Below are 25497 nucleotides of genomic sequence, written 5' to 3' on the forward strand. Positions count from 1 at the left end.
TACTAACTGCGTTTTTTTTATTATTTTTTTATTAATTCATAACATAAGTTAACAAACAAAAACAGGATATATATTCAACAAAAAAATTATGTATATACATATACAAATATTTAACTTTAAGAAAGACAAACAAATAAATTATTAAGAAAAAAAAACAAACATATAATGGAAATAGTAATTTACATACTTAACTATATATTTAATATAAGTAAAATTTTGAATATTGTGTGTGTGTATTTTTTACAATTTTAAGCCCTTTTACCTTTGTGTGTTTTATGCCAAACAAAAAAAAAATAATGTTACTTATTTTTAATTATAAATATTATTATTTCTATTATAAAATGAATGAGAGTGATAGGGAGATAGAGTGAGAGCACAGAGTATCATCATATGTGTCAAAAAATAGATATCCATTTTTAAAAACACTCTTTTCGGAATGCAAAACCGTATTGATCGCATTTGATACGCAATGTTTTGGCCAATTGTGGCGGTCCACAATAGAATACTGTTACTTTGCCCTTCTTTTGGGCCTGCAGCTGCTTAAATACCTTATCCCAATTTGGTCGACCTGCATTGGTACGGGTCTTCAGGCCGGTAATTAGATCTCGTTTACCCTAAAATGAAATAAAAAATAAAAAAAGATAAAATAACAAGGAATAGGTTTTTGTTATCTATACTCTTTGTGAGAGTATAGATTGTTCGGATCCTTTAAATTTTAGTTTTGAAAAACTATATTTTTTAATTGTAGTTTTGAATTGTGTATTTTTAATTCTAAATTAAATTATTGAAAAACTGAATATACATTTGTTTTAATATTTCTTTTCAGTTTCAATGTTTTATTTTTCGAACTATTCAGAAAATTCATATTCCATTCAATCAATCATTTCTCATCAATCAACACAAGCAAGTAAATCGAAATCAAGTTGTCAATAACAAAAGGTAAGTGATATACGATTTATTAAATGTTTATCATCTTCCCTTGCCAAATATATTAAAAAATTGGCCTTTTATACGAAAATATGTTGGCTGGACACTTTTTTCTATAGAAATAAATTCCGAAGGTTCCTGAGGACACTTTTTTCTGTAGAAAAAAAAATCCGAATGTTCCTGAGGACATTGTTTTCTATAGAAAAAAAATCCGAAAGACCCTGAGGACACTTTTTTCAATAGAAAAAAATTCCGAAGGTCCCTGAGGACACTTTTTTCTATAGAAAACAATACCGAAGGTCCCTGAGGACACTTTTTTTCTATAGAAAAAAATTCCGAAGGTCCCTGAGGACACTTTTTTCTATAGAAAAAAATTCCGAAGGTCCCTGAGGACACTTTTTTCTATAGAAAAAAATTCCGAAGGTCCCTGAGGACACTTTTTTCTATAGAAAAAAATTCCGAAGGTCCCTGAGGACACTTTTTTCTATAGAAAAAAATTCCGAAGGTCCCTGAGGACACTTTTTTCTATAGAAAAAAATTCCGAAGGTCCCTGAGGACACTTTTTTTTATAGAAAAAAATTCCGAAAATCCCTGAGGACACTTTTTTCTATAGAAAAAAATTCCGAAGGTCCCTGAGGACACTTTTTTCTATAGAAAAAAATTCCGAAGGTCCCTGAGGACACTTTTTTCTATAGAAAAAAATTCCGAAGGTCCCTGAGGACACTTTTTTCTATAGAAAAAAATTCCGAAGGTCCCTGAGGACACTTTTTTCTATAGAAAAAAATTCCGAAGGTCCCTGAGGACACTTTTTTCTATAGAAAAAAATTCCGAAGGTCCCTGAGGACACTTTTTTCTATAGAAAAAAATTCCGAAGGTCCCTGAGGACACTTTTTTCTATAGAAAAAAATTCCGAAGGTCCCTGAGGACACTTTTTTCTATAGAAAAAAATTCCGAAGGTCCCTGAGGACACTTTTTTCTATAGAAAAAAATTCCGAAGGTCCCTGAGGACACTTTTTTCTATAGAAAAAAATTCCGAAGGTCCCTGAGGACACTTTTTTCTATAGAAAAAAATTCCGAAGGTCCCTGAGGACACTTTTTTCTATAGAAAAAAATTCCGAAGGTCCCTGAGGACACTTTTTTCTATAGAAAAAAATTCCGAAGGTCCCTGAGGACACTTTTTTCTATAGAAAAAAATTCCGAAGGTCCCTGAGGACACTTTTTTCTATAGAAAAAAATTCCGAAGGTCCCTGAGGACACTTTTTTCGATAGAAAAAAATTCGGAAGGTCCCTGAGGACACTTTTTTCGATAGAAAAAAATTCCGAAGGTCCCTGAGGACACTTTTTTCTATAGAAAAAAATTCCGAAGGTCCCTGAGGACACTTTTTTCTATAGAAAAAAATTCCGAAGGTCCCTGAGGACACTTTTTTCGATAGAAAAAAATTCCGAAGGTCCCTGAGGACACTTTTTTCGATAGAAAAAAATTCCGAAGGTCCCTGAGGACACTTTTTTCTATAGAAAAAAATTCCGAAGGTCCCTGAGGACACTTTTTTCTATAGAAAAAAATTCCGACAGGTCCCTGAGGACACTTTTTTCTATAGAAAAAAATTCCGACAGGTCCCTGAGGACACTTTTTTCTATAGAAAAAAATTCCGAAGGTCCCTGAGGACACTTTTTTCTATAGAAAAAAATTCCGAAGGTCCCTGAGGACACTTTTTTTTATAGAAAAAAATTCCGAAGTTACCTGAGGACACTTTTTTCTATAGAAAAAAATTCCGAAGGTCCCTGAGGACACTTTTTTCTATAGAAAAAAATTCCGAAGGTCCCTGAGGACACTTTTTTCTATAGAAAAAAATTCCGAAGGTCCCTGAGGACACTTTTTTCTATAGAAAAAAATTCCGAAGGTCCCTGAGGACACTTTTTTCTATAGAAAAAAATTCCGAAGGTCCCTGAGGACACTTTTTTCTATAGAAAAAAATTCCGAAGGTCCCTGAGGACAGTTTTTTCTATAGAAAAAAATTCCGAAGGTCCCTGAGGACACTTTTTTCTATAGAAAAAAATTCCGACAGGTCCCTGAGGACACTTTTTTCTATAGAAAAAAATTCCGACAGGTCCCTGAGGACACTTTTTTCTATAGAAAAAAATTCCGACAGGTCCCTGAGGACACTTTTTTCTATAGAAAAAAAATTTCGAAGGTCCCTGAGGACACTATCTTCTATAGAAACAAATTCCGAAGGCCCCTAAGGACACTTTTTTCTGTAGAAAAAAATCCAAATGTGTCTTAGGTCACTTTTTTGTATAAAAGAAAATAGCGAAGGCCCCCTTCTATAGAAAATCCTCAGTGGAGGTAATTTCATCTTTTGAAATCATTTTTGCGAACAAATTTACCTTTTCATGCAACAAATCCAAGGCTAATTGCAGACCCACAGCCTTCATGTCGGTACGTTGCAGGGCACTAGTTATATACATATGCATATCGAGGAATCTGTAATTAGAAAAAACGTAAAATTAAATAACATTTAGTGTCCTTTCATAAAACCCCCCTTACCTTTCCATGGCACCACCCAATTCCGCCTGTTCAATTTCCAATTGCGATAACAAATTGACAAACCATTCAAACGAACGTTGATCTCGATTTATCCAAAAGAAATCTACTTTACGTAGATTCATAACCGATTTCGGTATATCACTGGCCCATTCGAATAGGCAGCGTGGACAATGATGGCGGGCCTTCCAATAACGATGCATAATTGATTGCAGAATCGAAGCAAAAGGTGTGACACCAATACCCGTACCAATTAGCACCGCATGCTGGGCCATAAAGATATGGGATGAGGGGGCACCATACGGACCATCAATGAATATCTAATTTGTGATAAAGAAAATTGTTAAATAGGGTTTCAATATTCGCTAAGAATTTTTTTAATAAAATATATATCTAATAAAACCCAAACCTCTAACACGCCAGCATCAAGTGTAACCTTGCCACCCGAGTTAGTTGTACCATTGGCGGGTATACTGCCACTACTGCCACGATTTTTAATGGAGGTTGATAATGAACGCAAAAATGTAGGACGCCGAAAACGTCCTACTCGGTTATTTGTTGTTGTAGTTGTACTTGCTTTATTGTTGTTGTTGTGATGGTTGGTGTAGTCCTACAAATATTGTATGAAATGTTGTGTAGCAGCAGTTTAATTTTCAAATTTCAATCTTTTTTAAAAGAAGTTAGTTGGTTTTTGTTTGGCATTATATCAGTGTTTTTGTAAAAATGAGTTTTTTTATGAAAAGAATAATTTCTTAAAAATTACTTAAATTAAGTAATCTTACCTCCAACGGTTTTGATACCACATAATCGGCATCTTCCTGATTGCTATCTTTGTTGGTGGTGGTAAGATCTGGAATTTAAATAAATTATGAATTTTCTAATAAGTAAATATTCTCCAAATTCTAACCTGTTGTTGCCACTCTGCCCTCCTCCGCCTGTATGGCATTATATGTCTGTGCCGAGTGATTTTGTTTGGCCGTAAATTCGGGTTCACTTTCCTCCACACTTGGTGTCTTGAAGGCAATGATGGTGGGTTTGTTACGCATATAACGGAAACTCTGGGCCAGAGATTTATTTTGTGGACTCATATAGGCTAAGCCGAGGCTTTGTAATCTTGCTCTACGTATGCGTGTCTCATCGAATGAGCGTTCCGATTCAGAACGGCCCAATGTATGTAACCTATATTAAGCAGATGACAATTTTTTAAATAGATCTGAGAAGCTTATGACCAATAAAAATTATCCCAAAAGGATTTTTTCTATGGAAAAGTGTCCCCAGGAACATTCGGATTTTTTTTCTACAGAAAAAAGTGTCCTCAGGAACCGTTGGAATTTTTTTCTATAGAAAAAAAGTGTCCTCAGGGACCTTCGGAACTTTTTCTATAGAATAACAGTGTCTTCAGGGACCTTCGGAATTTTTTTCTATAGAAAAAGTGTCCTCAGGTTCCTTCGGAATTTTTTCCTATAGAAAAAAGTGTCCTCAGGGACCCTTGGAATTTTTTCTATATAAGGCACCTGAGAATATTATTTTTTAACGAAAAAAGTATCCTCTGGACCTGCAGAATTGTTTTCTATAGAAATAGAGTCCTCATGTTTCGAAACAGAAAAAAGTCTTCCGGAGTGAACAGGAGAAAGTCTACAGTCCAATGTAATACTCACGCCTTAAACCTTTCTCTCCTCTTCGTTTTGACTCCAATATCCGGCAGCGAAACACTTTTCTCCAACGGAGGCTTCTCTCCCATTAACTTCGCCAATTTTCGGCGTTTACCTAATTCCGTAGTTCCGGCCATATCACTGTCATCCGTTACAAAACCATCATTGGAATGGCCAGATAAACGTTTCTCCTTCGACGCCTGATCCTTGCGGGAAAATGTCCTCTGTAGAGTTTTTTTGAAGCTTCGTATACGATCACCACTACTGCCATTACTGCTGCGGGCCTGTTCGGCAACATGACTTGCGGTGATACTCTCTGTGGCCAATTTTGATGGGGTATAATTATGGCGTGGTGGTCTAATCGGGTTCGTCGGGACATCTTGTAAAGTTTTCGCCACCATATTAGAATCGAAGCTGGAGCTATGCTGAATTTTGGCAAGATTTTGAGCTAGAAAATCTGTCTGTGGAGTGGGAGATGTGGTTTTGGAGTTTTCTTCACTAATCTGTAGTAGACTTGAGGTGGGTATGGCCTGCTTATGGGCTATAATTTCACCATTGTGTAGACGTTGTTGCTCTTTCTCGAAGTAGCGATACAAACGATTGGTCCATTCACCCACTGTGCGTATGTGCAGCCACATATAATCTTCCTGTTCCGGAGCGGAGCTAATCGTAAATGGATGCCATTCGTAGTTTGCTATTACGGGTATATTTACGAAGACATAATCCCCCGGACGGAAATGGAAATTATTCGGACGTTTTATAACCAAATGTATGACCTTGGAGGGCAGTAGCAACCCTGAGCTAATATAGGTTTTGCCATGATCACCACGCATCCATACAAAACGTAAAATTCTCTCCACCGTGTAAATAATGCCAGGGATGAAAAACCATTTCCAAAAATTCGGACCATGGAACAGCACCAATATCCAGAAGGGTATATACAGCAAATGGGTCCAATAGAAAACCTCAAAGGAACCCTTGCGACGCACAAACGGTTGGGAACAAATGAACATTATGAGGAGAATAATAAATAATGCCATGCCAGTAGGATTAGCACAGCCGGGTATTAGGCCAAACAATCCAGGACGATCGGTCAATAGCCATTCTCCTATGGTATAGTGTCCCGCATTGATTTGTGGATCATTAACCACAATTATGGAAAAGTTAAAGAGATGCATTATGGTGTGCAGGAGACTCAATACCGATATCACTATGCCCGTGAGTTTGTGTAGATAAATGTGGTTGTCCAATGGCAAATAGGTGGATAGGCCTCGGGAACGTAAATATGTTAGAGAGTGGCGTAACATCAGTACCAATATCCAGGCACAATTGAAATTCAAACATTGTCCTGAAAAGAGGAAAATATTTATTTTATGGTCTATAGAAAAAGATTACGGAGCACATTTTTACTATAAAAAGATCTGAGGACACTTTTTTCAGGAAACTTTTCTACAGAAAAAATCCTAAAGTCTCTTAGGAGATATTTTTTCTGTAGAAAAAAATATTAAGGTGCCTGACGACACTTTATTCTAAATAAATAAATTCTTAAATAAATTCTTCAGCTCCCTAAGGATGTTTTTTTCTATAGAAACAAATTCCAAAGACCCCGGATGATACTTTTTTCTATAGAACAAATTTCTTAGGTCCTGAGGACACTTTTTATAGAAAACATCCTGAGGTCACTGACAAAACTTTTTTCCGTAGAAAAAATCTTCAGATCCCTGAGGACACTTTTGCTGGTTATATTTTTTTTTTTCTGTTGACTTTTACATACCACATGCCCTTGCCACAATAACAAATCCATTACTCGCCCTATACTGTATAGCCCTTGATACAAACAAACACACATTTATAGCTATGTACACGAAGAGATATGTCACAAAGACATGATTATTTTTCATGTAGGCCGGTGTCAATTGATGTGGAATTGGTATGGAATTCCATAATTTCGATTTCGTCTTGCCAGCCTGTGGATCCTGGGCCATTGGCACAAGCCAACGGTCAATTCTATAAACCAAACACAATAATATTTAATTAATCTCCAATACTTTTCCGCGAGTCACATAACTACCCACGTTATACTTAGATTCTCCAGCAGGCCACCATGTTTGTGTAATTGATTTTTCAAAGCCTCATAAGTAATCTCGCCACGATTGTATGGATCGGCATCTTCAAACATGGCCGTTGTTAGATCTTCAATCTTTGAAGGTTTGCAGCCGGTTCGGACACACACAGAAAAAAGAAAGGAAGTATAGGAATGGGAAATAATGTTTTTTTTTATTATCATTGATGATTGTTGTTTCTTGGCCATTTCCAATTGTCCATTGTGCCACATTGTTTTTTAGTAATGGCTTAGTCAATTGGAAAGATGATCAACGAATTCGAAAATTGTGCTTACAAATAAATCATTTTTATTATTATTTGCTTTGTGCTTTGTGTTTACCTGATCTTCAGAGAATTCCATGCCATTCTCTTCCATGCAGGCACGTATGACATCATGCAATTCCTTGTGCTGTATAAGACCATCACCTTAAGTAATAAATCAATAAGTGGTTAATCGTCTTCGTTAAAAAAGAGAGAGAGAAAAACAACAACTACGAAACTATTGGCATTGGCATAAAGCTCTTAACAAATATCAAGCCGCCTAGCCGGGTAAGACAATAATGTATAGCGAGGACATTATTTCTGTTCTTCTCCTTTATTTTTTTGGCTTGAAATTCCCCTTTGTAAATAAAAAACTTGAATTTTTATGTTAAAATGTTCGCCAAGGTCAGTTTGAATAGTTTTGTAAGCTAAATTGGGAAACCAGTTGTCATAAACATAATTTAAATGGAACATGTTCGATTAGTCGACCGGGTATGTGTGTAAAAATATTATAAAATCCTTTTCACATTGATAAGTTTCATAAATTTATTTTGAAGGAAGATAAATATGTTTAGGCTTAATATATTCACCCTACATTCATATCGTAGACACCCTAAAAGTAGCCATAGTATGCTTAACGGTCGTCTATAGTCCACTTAACATTCGCATATAGACTGCTTTACGATCCTCTATAGTCCACTTAACAGACCCCTATTGTCCACTTAAAATTGATATTGTTACGAATATAACTTTATATTTAAGTTAATTTAGATGAATTCCGTTAATTTAAGAATTTGAATTGTAACGTAAATTTCTACTACGCAGTTTATTAGAATAACTTCACAACAACTACTGTATAGATTTTTCTACATCCTTCCATTTCCTCTTTCATTTTCTATTTTGTTGTTGACGTACAATTCTTGTTAAACGTCATCATTGATGCTCGATTAATTCCTCTTTACTCCCTCGCCTGTATATGTGTTGTTGTCATTGTTCACTCAATGTAAGTTTGTATGTGTTTGTTGCATTGGTAGATTTTTCGAAATCTAGGTGTTACCAGATCGTCTAGAAACTTCTGTAGCGACAGGCAGGGCTCATATATATAGGGGGAATGGCAAGGCAGTTAGTCAGTGGTGAATCAGATCGCGAATTGAAACCGTCAAGTAAAGTTGTGTCAATAAAATGATTGTAATATTCGTTATCATAAAGAACCCGCGTTTTATTTAGTACGAACTGTACTGGGAAATAAAACAACGTCTACACGGGATTAAGTAAAATCCAAGAACGTAACAATATGTTGACCACTTAACAGTGGCCTATTGTCCACTTAACAGTGGCCTATTGTCCACTTAACAGTGGCCTATTATCCACATAACAGTAGCCTATTGTCCACTTAACAGTGGCAAATTGTCCACTTAACAGTGGCAAATTATCCACTTAACAGTGGCCTTTTGTCCACTTAACAGTGGCCTTTTGTCCACTTAACAGTGGCCTTTTGTCCACTTAACAGTGGCATGTATTGTCCACTTAACAGTCGACTTTTGTCCATTTGGCAGTTGCATATTGTCTATTTAACAGTGGGCTATTATCCACTTTACAGTATCATATTGTCTAATTAACAGTGGACTATTCTCCAATTAACAGCGGCATTTGTCCACGTAACAGTGGTCCACTTAACTATAGATAGTCCACTTAACAGGGGTCTTTTATCCACTTAACAGTGGATTATCCACTTACAGTGACATATTGTCCACTTAACAATTGTCCATAGTCTGCTTAACTGTCCTGTATAGTTTAATTTACAGTCGCATAGTCTACAGTCTGATTAAAATTCGCTCAGAGTAAACTTAACAGTCACCTATAGTCCACATAACAGTCGCTTATAGTATATTTAACAGAAGCTCATGACTACTTAACAGTCGTCTATAGTCTCCTTAACAGTCGTCTATAGTCTCCTTAACAGTCGTCTATAGTCTCCTTAACAGTCGTCTATAGTCTCCTTAACAGTCGTCTATAGTCTCCTTAACAGTCGTCTATAGTCTCCTTAACAGTCGTCTATAGTCTCCTTAACAGTCGTCTATAGTCTCCTTAACAGTCGTCTATAGTCTCCTTAACAGTCGTCTATAGTCTCCTTAACAGTCGTCTATAGTCTCCTTAACAGTCGTCTATAGTCTCCTTAACAGTCGTCTATAGTCTCCTTAACAGTCGTCTATAGTCTCCTTAACAGTCGTCTATAGTCCCCTTAACATTCATCTATAGTCTCCTTAACAGTCGTCTATAGTCTCCTTAACAGTCGTCTATAGTCTCCTTAACAGTCGTCTATAGTCTCCTTAACAGTCGTCTATAGTCTCCTTAACAGTCGTCTATAGTCTCCTTAACAGTCGTCTATAGTCTCCTTAACAGTCGTCTATAGTCTCCTTAACAGTCGCCTATAGTTTCCTTAACAGTCGTCTATAGTCTCCTTAACAGTCGTCTATAGTCTCCTTAACAGTCGTCTATAGTCTCCTTAACAGTCGTCTATAGTCTCCTTAACAGTCGTCTATAGTCTCCTTAACATAGACTCCTCAACAGTCGTCTATAGTCTCCTTAACAGTCGTCTATAGTCTCCTTAACAGTCGTCTATAGTCTCCTTAACAGTCGTCTATAGTCTCCTTAACAGTCGTCTATAGTCTCCTTAACAGTCGTCTATAGTCCCCTTAACATTCATCTAAAGTCTCCTTAACAGCCGTCTATAGTCTCCTTAACAGTCGTCTATAGTCTTCTTAACACTCGTCTATAGTCTCCTTAACAGTCGTCTATAGTCTACTTAACAGTCGTCTATAGTATCCTTAACAGTCGTCTATAGTCTCCTTAACAGTCGTCTATAGTCTCCTTAACAGTCGTCTATAGTCTCCTTAACAGTCGTCTATAGTCTCCTTAACAGTCGTCTATAGTCTGCTTAACAGTCGTTTATAGCCTCCTTAACAGTCGTCTATATCCTCCTTAACAGTCGCCTTCTTAACAGTCGCCTAACATTCGTCTACATTATCCTTAACAGTCGTCTAATATCTCCTATAGTATCTTTAACAGTTGCCTAAAGCCACCTTAACAGTTGTCTATAGCAGCCTTAAAAGTGGTCTGTAGGCATCTTAACGGTTGTCTATAGCCACCTTAACAGTTGCTTACTAAATAGTCGCCTATTGTCAAGTTAACATCCGCCTGAAGTTTCCTTTAAATATGTCTATTGACTCTTCTCCGACTATTTTTAACAACCTCATTTACACTTTTTGACATTCGCCATTAGGCTGCTTGACAGTCTTCATTGGCCTCCTTCCTATCTTCTTAAATATTTTGTAAATCCTAATATTGACATCAATTCAAATTGAAAATCTGCTCTCTATCACAGAACAACCATTAAATATTCTAAATTATCAATGTCCCGATAAAAAAAATGTGGAGCCTTCATTTCGCCACACATCCCAAGAAAACTTATACCCCACCCAAATAAACAAAATGAATACATTACCATCGATATCGTAAACCTTAAATAGAAAACGTATTTTATCATCTGCCGATTGTCCTGAGAATTGTTGAATGGCATCAATGAATTCCTGTAATGATATTGAACCTGAGTTATCCTTGTCAAAGATTTGGAAAACACGTTCCGTAAAGAATGGCTGCAATGAAAGAAAAAAACAGAAAAACCACACCGTAGACACGAACAGTAAATAAATTAAATTCCTTTACAAAAAACACAACACACCAGCAACAAGACCCGCAATGGTGGTTGGTCAGAGTTGCTTGGCTTGGGTTTTGGTCATGGACTTACATTCTTGGAGATAACAATTTTCTTGAATTCTTCACGTCGTATTTCACGTTCATTTCCCACAGTATTGCGAAAGAGCTGTTCCAAACGGGCCAAAGAGCTTTTATCGAAGCCAGTGCGAGGCCTACAAAGAGTGGTAGAGAGGAGAAGTACAGGAATGAAAAAACAAATAGCCAACTTAAGCATCACATCATAGACAATAAATAAATAATTTATGCAGCAATGTAAAATACTGCAACACCAACAACAACAGCAACAATAATAATAAAAATACGTAACGAACCAGGAACAACAATTATAATACCAAAGAGCCTTAACAACAAGAGCCTCCAACAAATTGCCTTGACCAGTTCTTGTTCGTCTATTGCCTATTGCCTGGACTTACAAATCGAACTGAAAGACCATTACATGTTGTAGTTGAGGTTGTTGTTGCAGCAGATGCTGCTGCATTTAAGCTTTAGTAATAAATTAAAGATTAATTAAAAGATTACTAAGCTCCGGAACATAGTTGTTTGATTAATAGCTGCTTTTCCCTGTTCTTGTCAGCGTTTTTATGTGCCAACAATATGTGAGTGCGTATGTGTATGTACATGTGCTGAAACGTTTTCTATGTTCCTTGTCCTCATCATCGTTTGGATGTGTAGTTAGAGTGGGTAAGGACAGGTATTGAACAGTGGTAAAATATGATTCAAAAGCTAAAATGTCCTTTAAGAGATCATCTGATAATAGCAGTTGCATAAAGCTTAACAGCTAACCAATAGATTATTATTAACAGTAACAAGCCTTAATAATCTTTAAAAGTAGATTCAGTACAGTAGCCTATATCCTTACTAACCTAGCATATCATCTCCTTAACAGTATCCTACAATCTCATTAACAGTAGACTGTAGTTTCCTTACCAGTAGCCTATATACTTATTAACAGTAGCCTTTAGTTTCCTTAACAGTAGCTTATATTTTCTATAGTACTGTTAATATTGGTCTATAGTAACCTCAACAGTTGCCAAGAGTCTCATTAACAATAGTGTATAGTCCCCAAGCCTATTGTCTTCTTAACAGTCGCCTTAATAAGTCACCTTAATAATAGCCTAGTTACTAGACTACTAGTCTATAGTTCCATTTCCTGTATAATTAAGTCTCCTAACAGTAACCTATCAATTGCAGATCAGTTAACAGTTATCTATATCCTCTCATCAATCGTTTGTCGTTTATAGTTTCCTTAACAGTGATCTATAGTCTCTTTAACAGTCGTCTATAGTTTCTTAGCAGTCGGCTATAGTCTTCTAAATAGTCTCCCTAATAGTCGTCTATAGTCTCCTTAACAGTCGTCTATAGTTTTCTTAGCAGTCGCTATAGTCTCCTAAATAGTCGTCTATAGTCTCCTTAATAGTCGTCTATATTCCCTTTACAATATAGTTAAGACACCTTAACAGTAACCTATAAATTCCAGATCAGTTAACAGTTATCTATATTCTCTTTAACTTTCCTTTACAGTCGTTTATAGTTTCCTTATCAGTGGTCTATAGTCTCTTTAACAGTCGTCTATAGTTTTCTTCACAGTCAGCTATAATCTCCTTAACAGTCGGTTATAGTCTCATTAATAGTCGTCTATAGTCTCCTTAATAGTCTTCTTAATAGTCGTCTATAATCTCCTTAACAATCGTCTATAATCTCCTTAACAGTCGCTTATAGTCTTAACAGCCGTATATACAATTTTCAATCCTTTTTATTGCTGGGTACCCACTGTGCAATCTTCTGTACATTTCTTTCCAAAGTTGTTATTATGTGAATATTTTTCATTTACCGCACATTTTTTCTTGCTCCTACATTATTTTCTATGATACCAAAGAAGAGCAAGAGGGAGGTAAGGGTAAGAGTAAAAATCAATTTGTTTTACAAATTGTAAATTGTTAACATGGTTTTTTTTTATTTTATTATCCAACAGATTTGTCTTCTTTCAAGTTCAGTTTTTTTTTTAATATATACCCTTTACCACCATAATCTCGAATATGGCATTGCTAACATATTTTTTTGTTTTTCTTACCTAGAATTGGTTAAATGAGATATGAACTCCATTATTTGATTGGTGGATATGGAATTGGTGCCATCGCTATCGATGAGACGATATAATTTATCTAAGATCTGCCAACAAATAAATAAACAAAAAATAGTAAAAACAATATTATTTAATATTGAAAAGGTTTTTTTGAATACTTACACCACGGGCATGCCATATTTCAGTGAAATTTTTAAATGTAATTTTGCTATTCTCCCCGCAAATAACATAGGCCACTGATTCCAGCTGTTCAGCATAGTCCATTTGTCTGTCATCGCTGTAATTAGTTATGACACAGTTATGTACAAAATTGTAAACATAAGTAATGTGAGGTTGTTTAAGGAGGGGTGGGTAAGGATGATAGATGAATATAGAGGGAGGTTGTTCTTCAAAAAAAAAAAAAAAAACATATGTAAAGGAATAGATCAGAAACGCTTCTATAGTTATATGACCCACATCGCCTAAAATTCATTAATTATAAACATGTCTGCTTATATAAGGGTAGAAAAACATGTTTATACATAGTTCGACTACCTATAGTCTCCTTTATCGTCGCCTAAAGACTACATAACATTCGCCTATAGACACCTTACTCTCCTTAACAGTCGCCTATAGACCATATAACAGTTATCTGTAGCCTCCATAATTGTCGCCCATACTCTTTTACAGACACCATAACTGTCGTCTATAGACGATGTTACCGTCACCTAAAGTTTTCTGTGTGTCTATAGCCACCTTAATAGCCTTCTTAACAGTCGTCTATAGCCTTCTTAACATTCATCTATAGCCAACTTAATAGTCATCTTTAGCAATCTTAACAGTCCCCTATTGGCACCTTAACAGCTGCATAAAGCCACCTTAGCATCTTCATAAAGCTACCTTAACAGCTGCCTACAGCCACCTCAACATCTACCTATGGCCACCTAAAAAGACGTCTATGGCCACTTTAATTGCTATCTATAGCCACATTAACAACTGTCTATAGCTACCTTAACAACATTAGCAGTAGCCTACACCACATTAACAGTAGCCACCTTAACAACTGTCTATAGATGCCTTAACAGCTGCCTGTAGCCAAATTAACAGCTGTATATAGCCACCTTAACAGCTGTCTATAGCCACCTTAACAGCTGTCTATAGCCACCTTAACAGCTGTCTATATCCACCTTAACAGCTGTCTATAGCCACCTTAACAGCTGTCTATATCCACCTTAACAGTTGTCTATAGCCATCTTAACAACTGTCTATAGCCACCTTAACAGCTGTCTGTAGCCACCTTAACAGCTGTCTGTAGCTACCTTAACAGCTGTCTCTAGCCACCTTAACAGCAGCCTGTAGCTACCTTAATAGCTATCTATAGCCAACTTAACAGCTGTCTATAACCACCTTAACAGCAGCCTGTAGCTAATTTAACATTTGCTTAAAGTTTCTCTTCCTGTAGATGTTAGGTCCTATACAAAAATATCACCTATTTAGTGAATATATTTTGTATATATGGAATATTTCGTCAGTGGATCGAGGATCTTCTTCTATAAATAATTTCCATTCTATGTCTGTATGTAGGTGTAATTGTGATTCTTAACCAAAGAATTCTCAAACAACAAATTAATAGCAATTGACAACGCCAACACCATTCACTGCACTTCACCAAGATACAAAAACAACAAAATTAACATTCACAACAACAACGACAATAATCTAAAATCTGATTTTCAAGCAAAAAATGTTGTTAAACAACAAAGTTGTGGCATCTTCGTCTTTATGGCACGTCAATTTCAACACCAAAGCAGTGGAGTTTATGTCGTCGCACATTGTATGTTAGTTCTGTAAAATAACATGGCCGGAATCATGTCATTTGCCTAATAGGGATGCCAAATTGAGAAATAAAAAAATTAATATGGAAATGAGGCCCTAATAAGAAGAAAACACTAGGAGGAGGTCCACTACCTTTGATGTTTTTGAAGGTTACTGATTCTATATTATCTTCTAACGAATTATAAAAACTGATATATTGGCTATTACATATAGACTTTTTTATCCTTTTTTCTTTGTTCTTCTTCAGACTTCATATCGGTTCAATGTAATTTTTCTTTCAAAACAATGTATGAAAATCTCCACTAAATTCCCTCGTAGTCTTGTCATACCTATATAATACATAATATTCCTTTTTGCTGATCATCTACAAACATACATATCTGCGTATGTAAAAATTCGTGTTTTTGTGGCTGAGTGCGTTATTTGGTCAAGTCACTTGTAAAACATGCATTAAAAGATTAAACAGAAATCAGAATGGGAAATGTTTAGCATGTGACTCTGACTCTGATGTGAATGTGAGCATGTGCGTGTGTATGTGCAACATTTTCATGCAAATATCAAGCGATAACATAAAACTTACGTCAAACGTCCTTTTAAATGTTCTATCCAACGATCTTGCACCAGATAACCATTACCATCCAAATCGAAGAGATGGAAAAGTTTCTTTTGAAATTCCTGCAATGACACGAGGTAGAAAAAAGAAGAAGAACATGTTAACATTACATATATTAACAATATTGCAAGAAACATGTCAGGACATGATATCGAAATTTAGATTAATATATTTTTACATACATTACATATAAATATAGATGATGAGATAGATAAAAGGGCTCTCTTCTCTTCATTTTCTACATACAAAGAGCTCCTGCTCATCTTTGATATAAATAAATGTTTTTGTTCTACATATCGAAGAAATTCTGCTCTTCTATAGGCCGAAGAGCTTTAAATCTTCTACTGGAACCAGAACTTTTACTACCGATAGAAATAATCTTATTCTATAGATAGGCTGCTTAACAATAGTTAATAGTCTACTTAACAGTTACATATAGTCTCCATAACAGTAGCCTATAATTTCCTTATCTGTAGTCTATAGTCAATTTTAGCCTATAGTCCCTTTTATTGCTTATATTGTAGCAGTAGTCTATTTATTCCTTAAAATCAGAATATAATCTATCTAACAATGACCTCTTCTTTAGTAGCCTTAAGTTCCATTAATAGTATTCTATAGCCTCCTTAACAGTTGATAGGTCGTCGAAGAGTCGCCGACAGTCACCTGTAAAATCCTTAGCAGCTGCCTAAATATTCCTTAACTGTCGCTTATAGAATCCTTAACTGTCACCTGTAGTCGTATATAGTCACCTTAACAGTCGTCTATAGCTCCCTTAACAATCGTCTATAGCCACTTTAACAGTAGTCTATAGCCTCCTTAACAATCGTTTATAGCCTCCTCAATAGTCGTCCACAGACTCCTTAACAGTCGCCTATTGCCTCTTTAAGTTGTCTATAGCGTACCTAATATTCGTCTATAGCCTCCTTAACACTCGTTTTTAGCTTCCTAAACAGTCGTCTTTAACCTCCTTAACAGTCATATATAGCCTCATTAACAGTCGTATATTGCCCCCTTAACAGCCGTCTATAGCCCCCTTAATATTGTTTATAGACTGCCTAACAGTCGTCTATGCCCTCCTTAACAGTCGTCTATGCCCTCCTTAACAGTCGTCTATGCCCTCCTTAACAGTCGTCTATGCCCTCCTTAACAGTCGTCTATACCCTCCTTAACAGTCGTCCATAGTCTCCTTAAATGTTGCGTATAGTCTACTTAACAGTCGCCCATAGTCTCATTAACAGTCGTCTATAGCCTCATTAACAGTCGTATATAGCCTCCTTAACTATATAGTCTCATTGACATTATATAGTCCTCCTTAACGGTCGCCGTTGTTTCCTTAACAGTCGCCCATAGTCTCCTTAACTGTCATCTAGAGCATCCTTAAAATTTACATAGATTCACCTTCACAGACGTCTATAGCCAACTTAACAGTCGTCCATATCCATGTTAACAGTCGTCTGAGGCCACTTTAACAGTCTCTAAAGTCAGTTTAACAGTCGAATATCCGCCTATAGCCACCTTAACAGTCTCCGATAGAGCTCCCTTCTTCATTAGAGTTTCCCTCTTCTGTAGATAGAATAGCTCACATTCTTAATCTATAAAATAGGTAGAAATCCTCTTACACAGTGCCTCTCCTCCTCGTTTCTTGATACGTGGGATAAGCAAAAAATTAGTATTCTAAACTGAAATTTACATTTTTTGTTGATCAATTTTTATTGCCATTTAAACGTTTGTCGTCCATGGTTTTGTTTTTCTTATTGTTGTTGAAACAAATTCTTCTGTAGTACAATTTCCATAAATTTTGAAAACAAATAATTGCAAATAAAACAAAAAAAAACTCGAGTTTTAATGTTTTTCTATTGTTTAATTTTTTTAGTGTTTTCTTTAATTGACCGAAAACAATAGATTTAGGTAGCCACCAGTGGAGAAAATATTAGGAACAACTGGTCGTTAAGACATCCGAACAATAATTCCACTAATATTAATGCGGAAAACAAAGTATTGCTGTTTTTTTCAACTATTGAAAATATATTGCGAGTAAATTTGTGTACATTTATTGCTGGTCAATTTGTTGTCCAGATGGGGGGTAATGTTGATTATGGATTTCCTTCTCAATTGGATCTTATATGACCTTCCAATCTTACAATATATCTTTATCAGATTTTTTAAATTAAATTATTTTAATTATTCTTATCTTTAGGGGTGCTATTTGTCTTTATTATTTTTATATTTGCTACATATTAGCTCTCATTAAAAATTTCAAGGTTTATTAAACCTTGCCTTAGGGACCTCCAAATAAAATTAAAATTTGAATATTTTGTGTTTATAACATTTAAGTTATGCAAAAATGTATGCAAGTCAAAAATTGTTTTTTTACAAAGTTAGTATTTAATTTTTTTTACTGGATATTACAATAAGGAACAGTGTTTCGAAAAATATAAAAAATAATAATACAGTAGAGATAATCTACGTCAGCTTTATTAGCGTTCTACATTTCTCAAAATTAGTAATATTTCTATTGGATATATTTATTTATTTATTTTTTGTCGATATTTCATGCAACTTAGAAACCACTGTGCTCGATATTAGTATTGCAAAAAATAAATAACCGGTTAAATAAAGATCACACGATTCTGCATAAAATTACAACAAAATTGGTATTTGGTACTGGTTTTTAAATTTTGAATTTTTTTGCCCGTGGCTGTTGTCGAACATTACCCTTTTTTGTTGTTGTTATTATTTGGAAATTACAGTTAATAACCTTTTTTAAAAATTGTATACCATTTTTTCAGATGACACCAATATATACGCATCCATTGTTTTATTTATAAATTAACATAATTATTATAAAACAACAAATGATCCAATAGCTATGCAGCAGATCATGCATACACACGCCTATCACTCATTGGTACAGTGGTAAGAAATCGATTTACACGTGAAATATATTTAAAGTGTTTTATTCTATATATAAAATTTCTATATATAAAATCCTGTGGTCTGGAGAAATTTTTTCTATGGAATAAAATCCGTCCAGTGGCCCGCAGAACTTTTTTCTATGGAAATAAATTCGTCCTTTTCTATTGAAAAAAATCCGTCCTGTAGTCCGGAGAACCGTCTTGTGGTGGTCCGGAGAATTTTTTCTATAGAAAAAAATCTGTACTGTAGTCCGAAGAATTTTTTTCTGTAGAAAAAAATCCGTCCTGTGGTCCGGAGAATTTTTTTTCTATAGAAAAAAACCGTCTGTGGTGGTCCGGAATTTTTTTCTATAGAAAAAAATCCGTCCTGCGGTCCAGATAATTTTTTCTATAGGAAAAAATCCATCATGTTGTCCGGGGATTTTTTTTTCTATAGAATAAAAAATTGGACTGTGGTCCGGAGATTTTTTTCTATAGAATAAAAAATTGGAATGTGTTCCGGAGATTTTTTTCTATAGAATAAAAAATTGGAATGTGGTCCGGAGATTTGTTTTTCTATAGAAAAAAAATCGTCCAGTGGTACGGAGAATTTCTTTCTATAGAAAAAATCCGTCCTGTGGTTCGGAAAATGTTTTATTTATAGAAAAAATTCGTCCTTTGGTCCGGAGAACTTTTTTCTATAGGAAAAAAAATCCGTCCTGTGGTCCCGAGAACTATAGAAAAAACCCGTTCTGGTGACTGGAGAATTTTTACTATAGATTTTTTTCTATTAAAAAAACATTGTCATGAGGCCCAGCGAATTTTTTTCTATAAAAAGCCCCGTCCTGGGGTTCGGCGATTATTTTTTTTGTATAGAAAAAAACTTACAAACAACACCGTATTGGTGTTCTATAGTAAAACAGCGTCCTGTTGTCAGGAAAATAAATCTTCTTATATAAAAAAATTCACCCTGGGGTCCGGAGAATTTTTTTTATTGAAAAGAAAAAATCCTTTCTGGGTTCCAGAGAAAAAATCGTTTGGACCCCAGCTTATTTTTTTCCATAAAACAAATTCGTTCGGACTCCCAATGGAAAATAAAAATTATTTTTTTTTTCGATGTTTAACTTGTAAAAACCTGTCTCTATATTTTAAATATTCAGCTCATTATTAACATAATTACATAACATCTCTCTGCGCTTCGATCAATACCCTCAACTCTTCATCTTCTTCTTTGTTTCTCCAATTGATTGACAACAACATTGTTGTGGTTGACCTTCACATATTTCCAACATTAATTCCTGTTCATCATCGGTGATTGGGCTAATTTCCATATGCACTGGAGTAAATATTCCGTTTTAATGCATTTCTGTTCGTTTTCAAAATAGTTGCTGTTGTTGTTTTTCAATATTTATGGCGATGAAATGTTGATGCTTTCCTTATAATCGTGTTATACGATTACATCGCATGCACCACCACGATATTTAAGAAAGAGAAAAAAGGTGCAGAACATTTACATAAAATCTTCATTTAATTACAAGTTTCGTGAGAGAGCCATCGAGGGGTAAGACAGAGAAGGGGGTTGTGTACGATGAGGTGCATCTTCATCAATAACTAGTCGGTGGGTATGCCATATAACCCACACCTGATGTGGCCAGTGGTGATGATGGCTGGTCATCAATAATGCACTAGCCAAAACAACCGCATCATCACCATCACAGCGTCTGGGGGTTTCAGCACATCAGTCCATTCGATGTTAAGACATGAATGGACCGACCACATAAACAATCAGCTAAACTATTAGCCAAAAAACAATTGGAAGCTGTCTGGTGTTTATCTATTGACTCGACTCTTAAATTACATTTAATCGGTTTTTGCTAAAATTTCTTTCGGCCTCGTCATCTTCCGCTGAGATTTCTTCTTCTTTATCTTCCATACTTCATGGTTTTCAACGCCATGCCGCCGACTAAATAAATTATGGATGGACGGACGGATGGACCGTCGAACAAACTGACTCAAGCTGTGGCTTTGGCTGCGACTGCACATTATCGCCTAACAGTTCATTAATATTTAATGATTTCAATCAACAGATGATGGCATTTGACTGACTGACTGACTGGTGTGTGCCTAGTGGTGTACCCGGAATGGAGGAGTCTGTCCGAAAACACAAGAAGAGAAGAGAAGTAAACATTGGGACTAACTAAAACAACAGCAAATTGTTTGTACTGACTGACCACTGTCGTCGCACAAGACACGATAGCTATTTGGTGTTGGCATTGTATTTCTGTTCCATACACTTGTTTAGCAGCAGCTGAGGTGCCACTATTGTATATTATTTCCGATGTCAATATCATCGATCAACAATAAAAATGCCCGGCTATGCTGGACTTAATTTTATTTATTTTGTTTAAGCAATTTTAAGTGGATTTTATAGGTAAATAATTTAAATTCATAAAAAATCTCGGATTATTAGGCCCATTTGTTAAAAAAACAGGTGAAAAAAGGTTCAATTTTTCTTTAAAAAATCATTTTTTATATATGTAATTCGCCAGACAAGAGATCCAGGATTTTTCTATAAAAGAATAGTTGGGACCACAAGTCCATGTTTTTCCTACAGACGAAAATCTAAAGGGCCATTTTTCTATAAAAGAGAATCGGTCCTGGGGTCCGTAGAATTTGTTTCTATAGAAAAAAACGTCCTTGGGTCTATAAAAATACGTCCTGGGGTAGGAACAATTATTTCTATATAAAAAATCCGTCCTGTTGTCAAACATTTTTTTCTATAAAAGAGAATCCGTCCTGGGGTCCGGAGAATTTGTTTCTATAGAAAAAAACGTCCTTGGGTCTATAAAAATACGTCCTGGGGTAGGAACAATTATTTCTATATAAAAAATCCGTCCTGTTGTCAAACATTTTTTTCTATATAGAAAATCCGTACTGGGGTCCGGAGAATTTTTTTCTACAAAATAAAAACCGTCCTGGGATTCGTAGAATTTTTCCTGTAGAAAATAACCGTCCTGGAGTCCGGAGATTTTTTCTATAGAAAAAACTGTCCTGGGGTCCGGAGAAATTTTTCTATAGAAAAATTCGTCCTGAAATCCGGAGAATTTTTTTCTATAGAAAACCGTCCTGTAGTCCGAAGAATTTTTTTCTATAGAAAAAAACGGAGAATTTTTTATATAAAAAACACGTCCTGGGGTAGGAAGAATTTTTCTATATAAAAAGATCCGTCCTGTTGTCAAAAATGTTTTTCTATAGAAAAAATCCGTACTGGGGTCAGGAGAATTTTTTTTCTACAAAATAAAAACCGTCCTGGGGTCCGGAGAATTTTTTTCTACAAAATAAAAACCGACCTGGGGTCCGGAGAATTTTTTTCTACAAAATAAAAACCGTCCTGGGGTACGGAGAATATTTTTCTATGGAAAAACCCGTCCTGTGGTCCGGAGAATTTTTTCTATTGAAAAAAATCCGTCCTGTGGTCCGGAGAATTTTTTTCTATAGAAAAAAAAACCGTCCTGTTGTCCGGAGATTTTTTTCTATAAAAAAACTGTCCTGTGGTCCGGAGAATTTTTTCCTAAAAAAACAAATCCGTCCGGAGAATTTTTTCTATAGAAATATAACCGTCCTGTGGTGCGGAGAATTTTTTTCTATAGAAAAAAAATCCGTCATGTTTTCTGGAGATTTTTTTCTATAGAAAAAAATCCGTTCTGTGGCCAGGAGAATTTTTTTTCTATAGAAAAAAATCCGTCCTGAGGTCCGGAGAATTTTTTTCTACAAAATAAAAACCGTCCTGGGGTCCGGAGAATTTTTTCTATAGAAAAAAGCGTCCTGGGGTACGTAGAATATTTTTCTACGGAAAAAACCGTCCTGTGGTCCGGAGAATTTTTTCTATAGAAAAAAATCCGTCCTGCGGTCCGGAGAATTTTTTTCTATAGAAAAAATCGTTTCTGCGGTCCGGAGAATTTTTTTTCTATAAAAAAACCGTCTTGGGGTCCGGAAAATTGTTTTCTACAGAAAAAAACGGGAATTGTTTTCTGTAGGAAAAACCCGTCCTGTTGTCTGGAGAATTTTTTTTCTATAGAAAAAAATCCGTCCTATGGTCCGGAGAATTTTTTTCTATAGAAAAAAATCCGTTCTGTGGCCAGGAAAATTTTTTCTATAGAAAAAATCCGTCTTTGTGGTCCGGTAAATTTTTTTCTATAGAAAAAATTCCGCCCTGTGGTCCAGAGATTTTTTTCTATAAAAAAACAGTCCTGGGATCCAGAGAATTTTTTTCTATAAAAAAAAAACCGTCTTGGGGTCCGTAGAATTTATTCCTATAGAAAAACCCGTCTTGGGGTCCGTAGACCTTTTTCTATAGAAAAAATAGTTCTGACGCCTTGACACATGTATATAATATATGTGGACACATATATATAATATATGTGGACTATGTCTATATATTTAAAAGGATTTGAGATATATGGCGAATAAAATATTTCTTTCCAGAATATTTTCAATGTAGGTTCATGCAGAGTTCCGGAGAAAAAAAATTGTCCGGACCTGTTTAAATGTTTTCATAGAATAAAACTGTCTTGCCCCAGTTTCTATTTGTTTTCGATAAAATAATTCTCCGGGCTTCAGTACCTGTTTTTCTGGTACTGGGCCTCAGTTTCTATTTCTTTCATAGGGAGAAAATTCTTTTGAAGTCAGTTCCTATTTTTACCAATTTTTTTCATAGGAAAAAATTACCCTACTACTCATTTTTTGTATAAAAAGATTGGAACTCAGTAACCAACGTTTTAATCGATAAAGTCGCTGTGGAGTACGGGTTTTTTCGATTTTTTCGAATTGGTTTTTAAATTTGTATTTGAAATTTCTTTTATGATTTGTTTGGTAATTTTTTTCGGAACAAATATTTTGGAAAGTAATTCCTCAGCGATTTGCTTGCTCTAAACTTTATTGCTCGTCGCCGTAAACGTGTTGCTAATATTAATAAAGTTCGCATGGGGGGCACAACTAATGGATGAGTCAAAGCAATAACACGCTTGTTTAGCTACACTTTGGCTCTGGCCTGCGATAAATATTTGAAATGTTTAGCAGCAGGGCAAGTAGATCAAAACTACTAACAACAACAAAAAACCATTAGTGAGAGATATTCAAAATCTTGACATTAAGTCAAGTTCAAAATTTTTATGATTTTAAAACCGATCTCTATTTAAGAGAGAGGAGCAGTGGGGAGGTGTTGTTTTTTCAAAATTAAAATTAGATTTCTAAAATACTGATTACTGAACTTACCTCCTGTAGAAATAGCTTGCGAAACCCCTCCCTGGTATGTTTCCCCTCACCCAGCAAGGCACTACATTCGGAAATTAACAGCCAACGGATTTTATCGCGTTTCGCCTCCAATTCCATGGCACTGCAGTTATTCTTATCTAAATTAAGATTGTAACGTTCCATGTATTTGATGGCATGTTCGGCTTGTTCTTCACTGATTTCTTGCATATTTGAGGAGGTGTCTTGAGACGCAGCAGCAGGGGTATTAGCTTGGGTAGGGGTTTGTTGGTGGTGATTGTTCGAATTTGAATTGTTGCCATTTTGAATCATCATCGAAGATCTGGGTGGTTTATAGGGTGGCTCTAGGGAGGTTGTGGATTCCGATGATGACGAGGTGGATTTTGTGGAACGAGCAGCCACGGTAGAGGGTGTGGAAAGGCCAGAGGGTGATACGGAGCCAGAACGTGAAGTCAAAGATAATACAGCCGGTATCGGAGAGGGAGGTGTATACGACAATGTTGTTGTTGGTGTAGGTTGGGTTGTTGGAGCTACGGTGGATTTATTTCCTGAGTTTTCGTGATTACCACCATCAACTAAATCTATATTTAAACTACTTTTAAACTTATGGCTATCGTTGGCCTGATTTTTATTACTCTGAGATTCGTGTAGGCTAGCAGCGGCGGGAGCATGCATTTTTTCTAAATACTGTGCAGCCTGAACTAACATGAACTCCACGGGATTTTGTGGGGAATCCTTCTCCTTCTCCCCCTCCAACTTCAACTCCACCTTATGATGCTGTTCCATTGTTGCTGAGGTATTTTTCTGTTGCGGATCCGAGGTAGTTGTACTATTGAGATTTTGATTTTGACTATTAATCATTTTATCACTTGTTTTTGACATCAATTGTTGGTTGTAGTTATTGTTGTTGCTGCTGTTGGAGTTATAATGTTGTTGATTGTTTGTGTTGTTGGCTGTTTTATCACCACCACCACCCCCATTGTTGTTGTCATAGGGCAAATCATCGGAAAATGACACTTTTTTCGGTGAACGCGTTGGCGTTGCTGGCACCTCTAATGAATTTGTCGATGACACCGAACCACGATGCTGTTCGGCATTTGTTGTTGTGTTAATTGTTAATTTGTAATTATTTTCCATGATGATGTTGCTGTTATTTATTGTTGTTGTCCAGGTGTCGTTTTACAATCGTTTGTTGTTGTTTCTTTTTTGTAATTTGTTTTTTTTTCGTTGTTGTTGGCTGTCGTTAAAAATCATAAACACTTGTTAAACGTTCATAATTTTTAGTTGTCGTCTTGTTCTTCTTCTTTTTTGGGTTTTGCATTAATCATAGACACACACAGATTTTGTCTTGAGAATTGGATGCCACTGCAACAAACACACAAAAAATTTGAAATTAAATTTTAAACACAAATCATAATTATTTTGAGTTTGGTTTTTAGTCGGCGAGACCTTTAGACAGCTGTTGATGTGAGAGAGGGTACACTTTTCGCAGTTAATTAATTATGTTCACAGTTTTTGTTGATGTTGTTGTTTTTGTTAATTTTATAATTTAATGTTGG

The 25497-nt window shown here is 35.6% G+C and overlaps 1 protein-coding gene across 1 annotated transcript; it reads right to left on the reverse strand.

Annotated features, from left to right (window-relative positions):
• Window positions 1–416: 416 nt before the first annotated feature.
• LOC133330155 (uncharacterized) lies at window positions 417–25075 on the reverse strand. The gene is made up of 17 exons (XM_061538628.1): window positions 24913–25075; window positions 23942–24729; window positions 15741–15835; window positions 13508–13622; window positions 13334–13431; window positions 11294–11414; window positions 10991–11141; window positions 7565–7650; window positions 7197–7321; window positions 6896–7128; window positions 5128–6469; window positions 4377–4648; window positions 4247–4298; window positions 3879–4032; window positions 3473–3789; window positions 3313–3409; window positions 417–614 (listed from the first exon to the last, which is right to left on the reverse strand). Exons 1-17 carry the CDS (start codon window positions 25073–25075, stop codon window positions 417–419), a joined length of 4407 nt encoding a protein of 1468 aa, XP_061394612.1.
• Between the last annotated feature and the right edge of the window lie 422 nt (window positions 25076–25497).

This window comes from Musca vetustissima, unplaced genomic scaffold (assembly GCF_032173495.1).
Source record: "Musca vetustissima isolate MV318-11 ecotype Yass unplaced genomic scaffold, APGP_CSIRO_Mvet_v1 utg16895, whole genome shotgun sequence".
NCBI classification, from domain to species: domain Eukaryota; kingdom Metazoa; phylum Arthropoda; class Insecta; order Diptera; family Muscidae; genus Musca; species Musca vetustissima.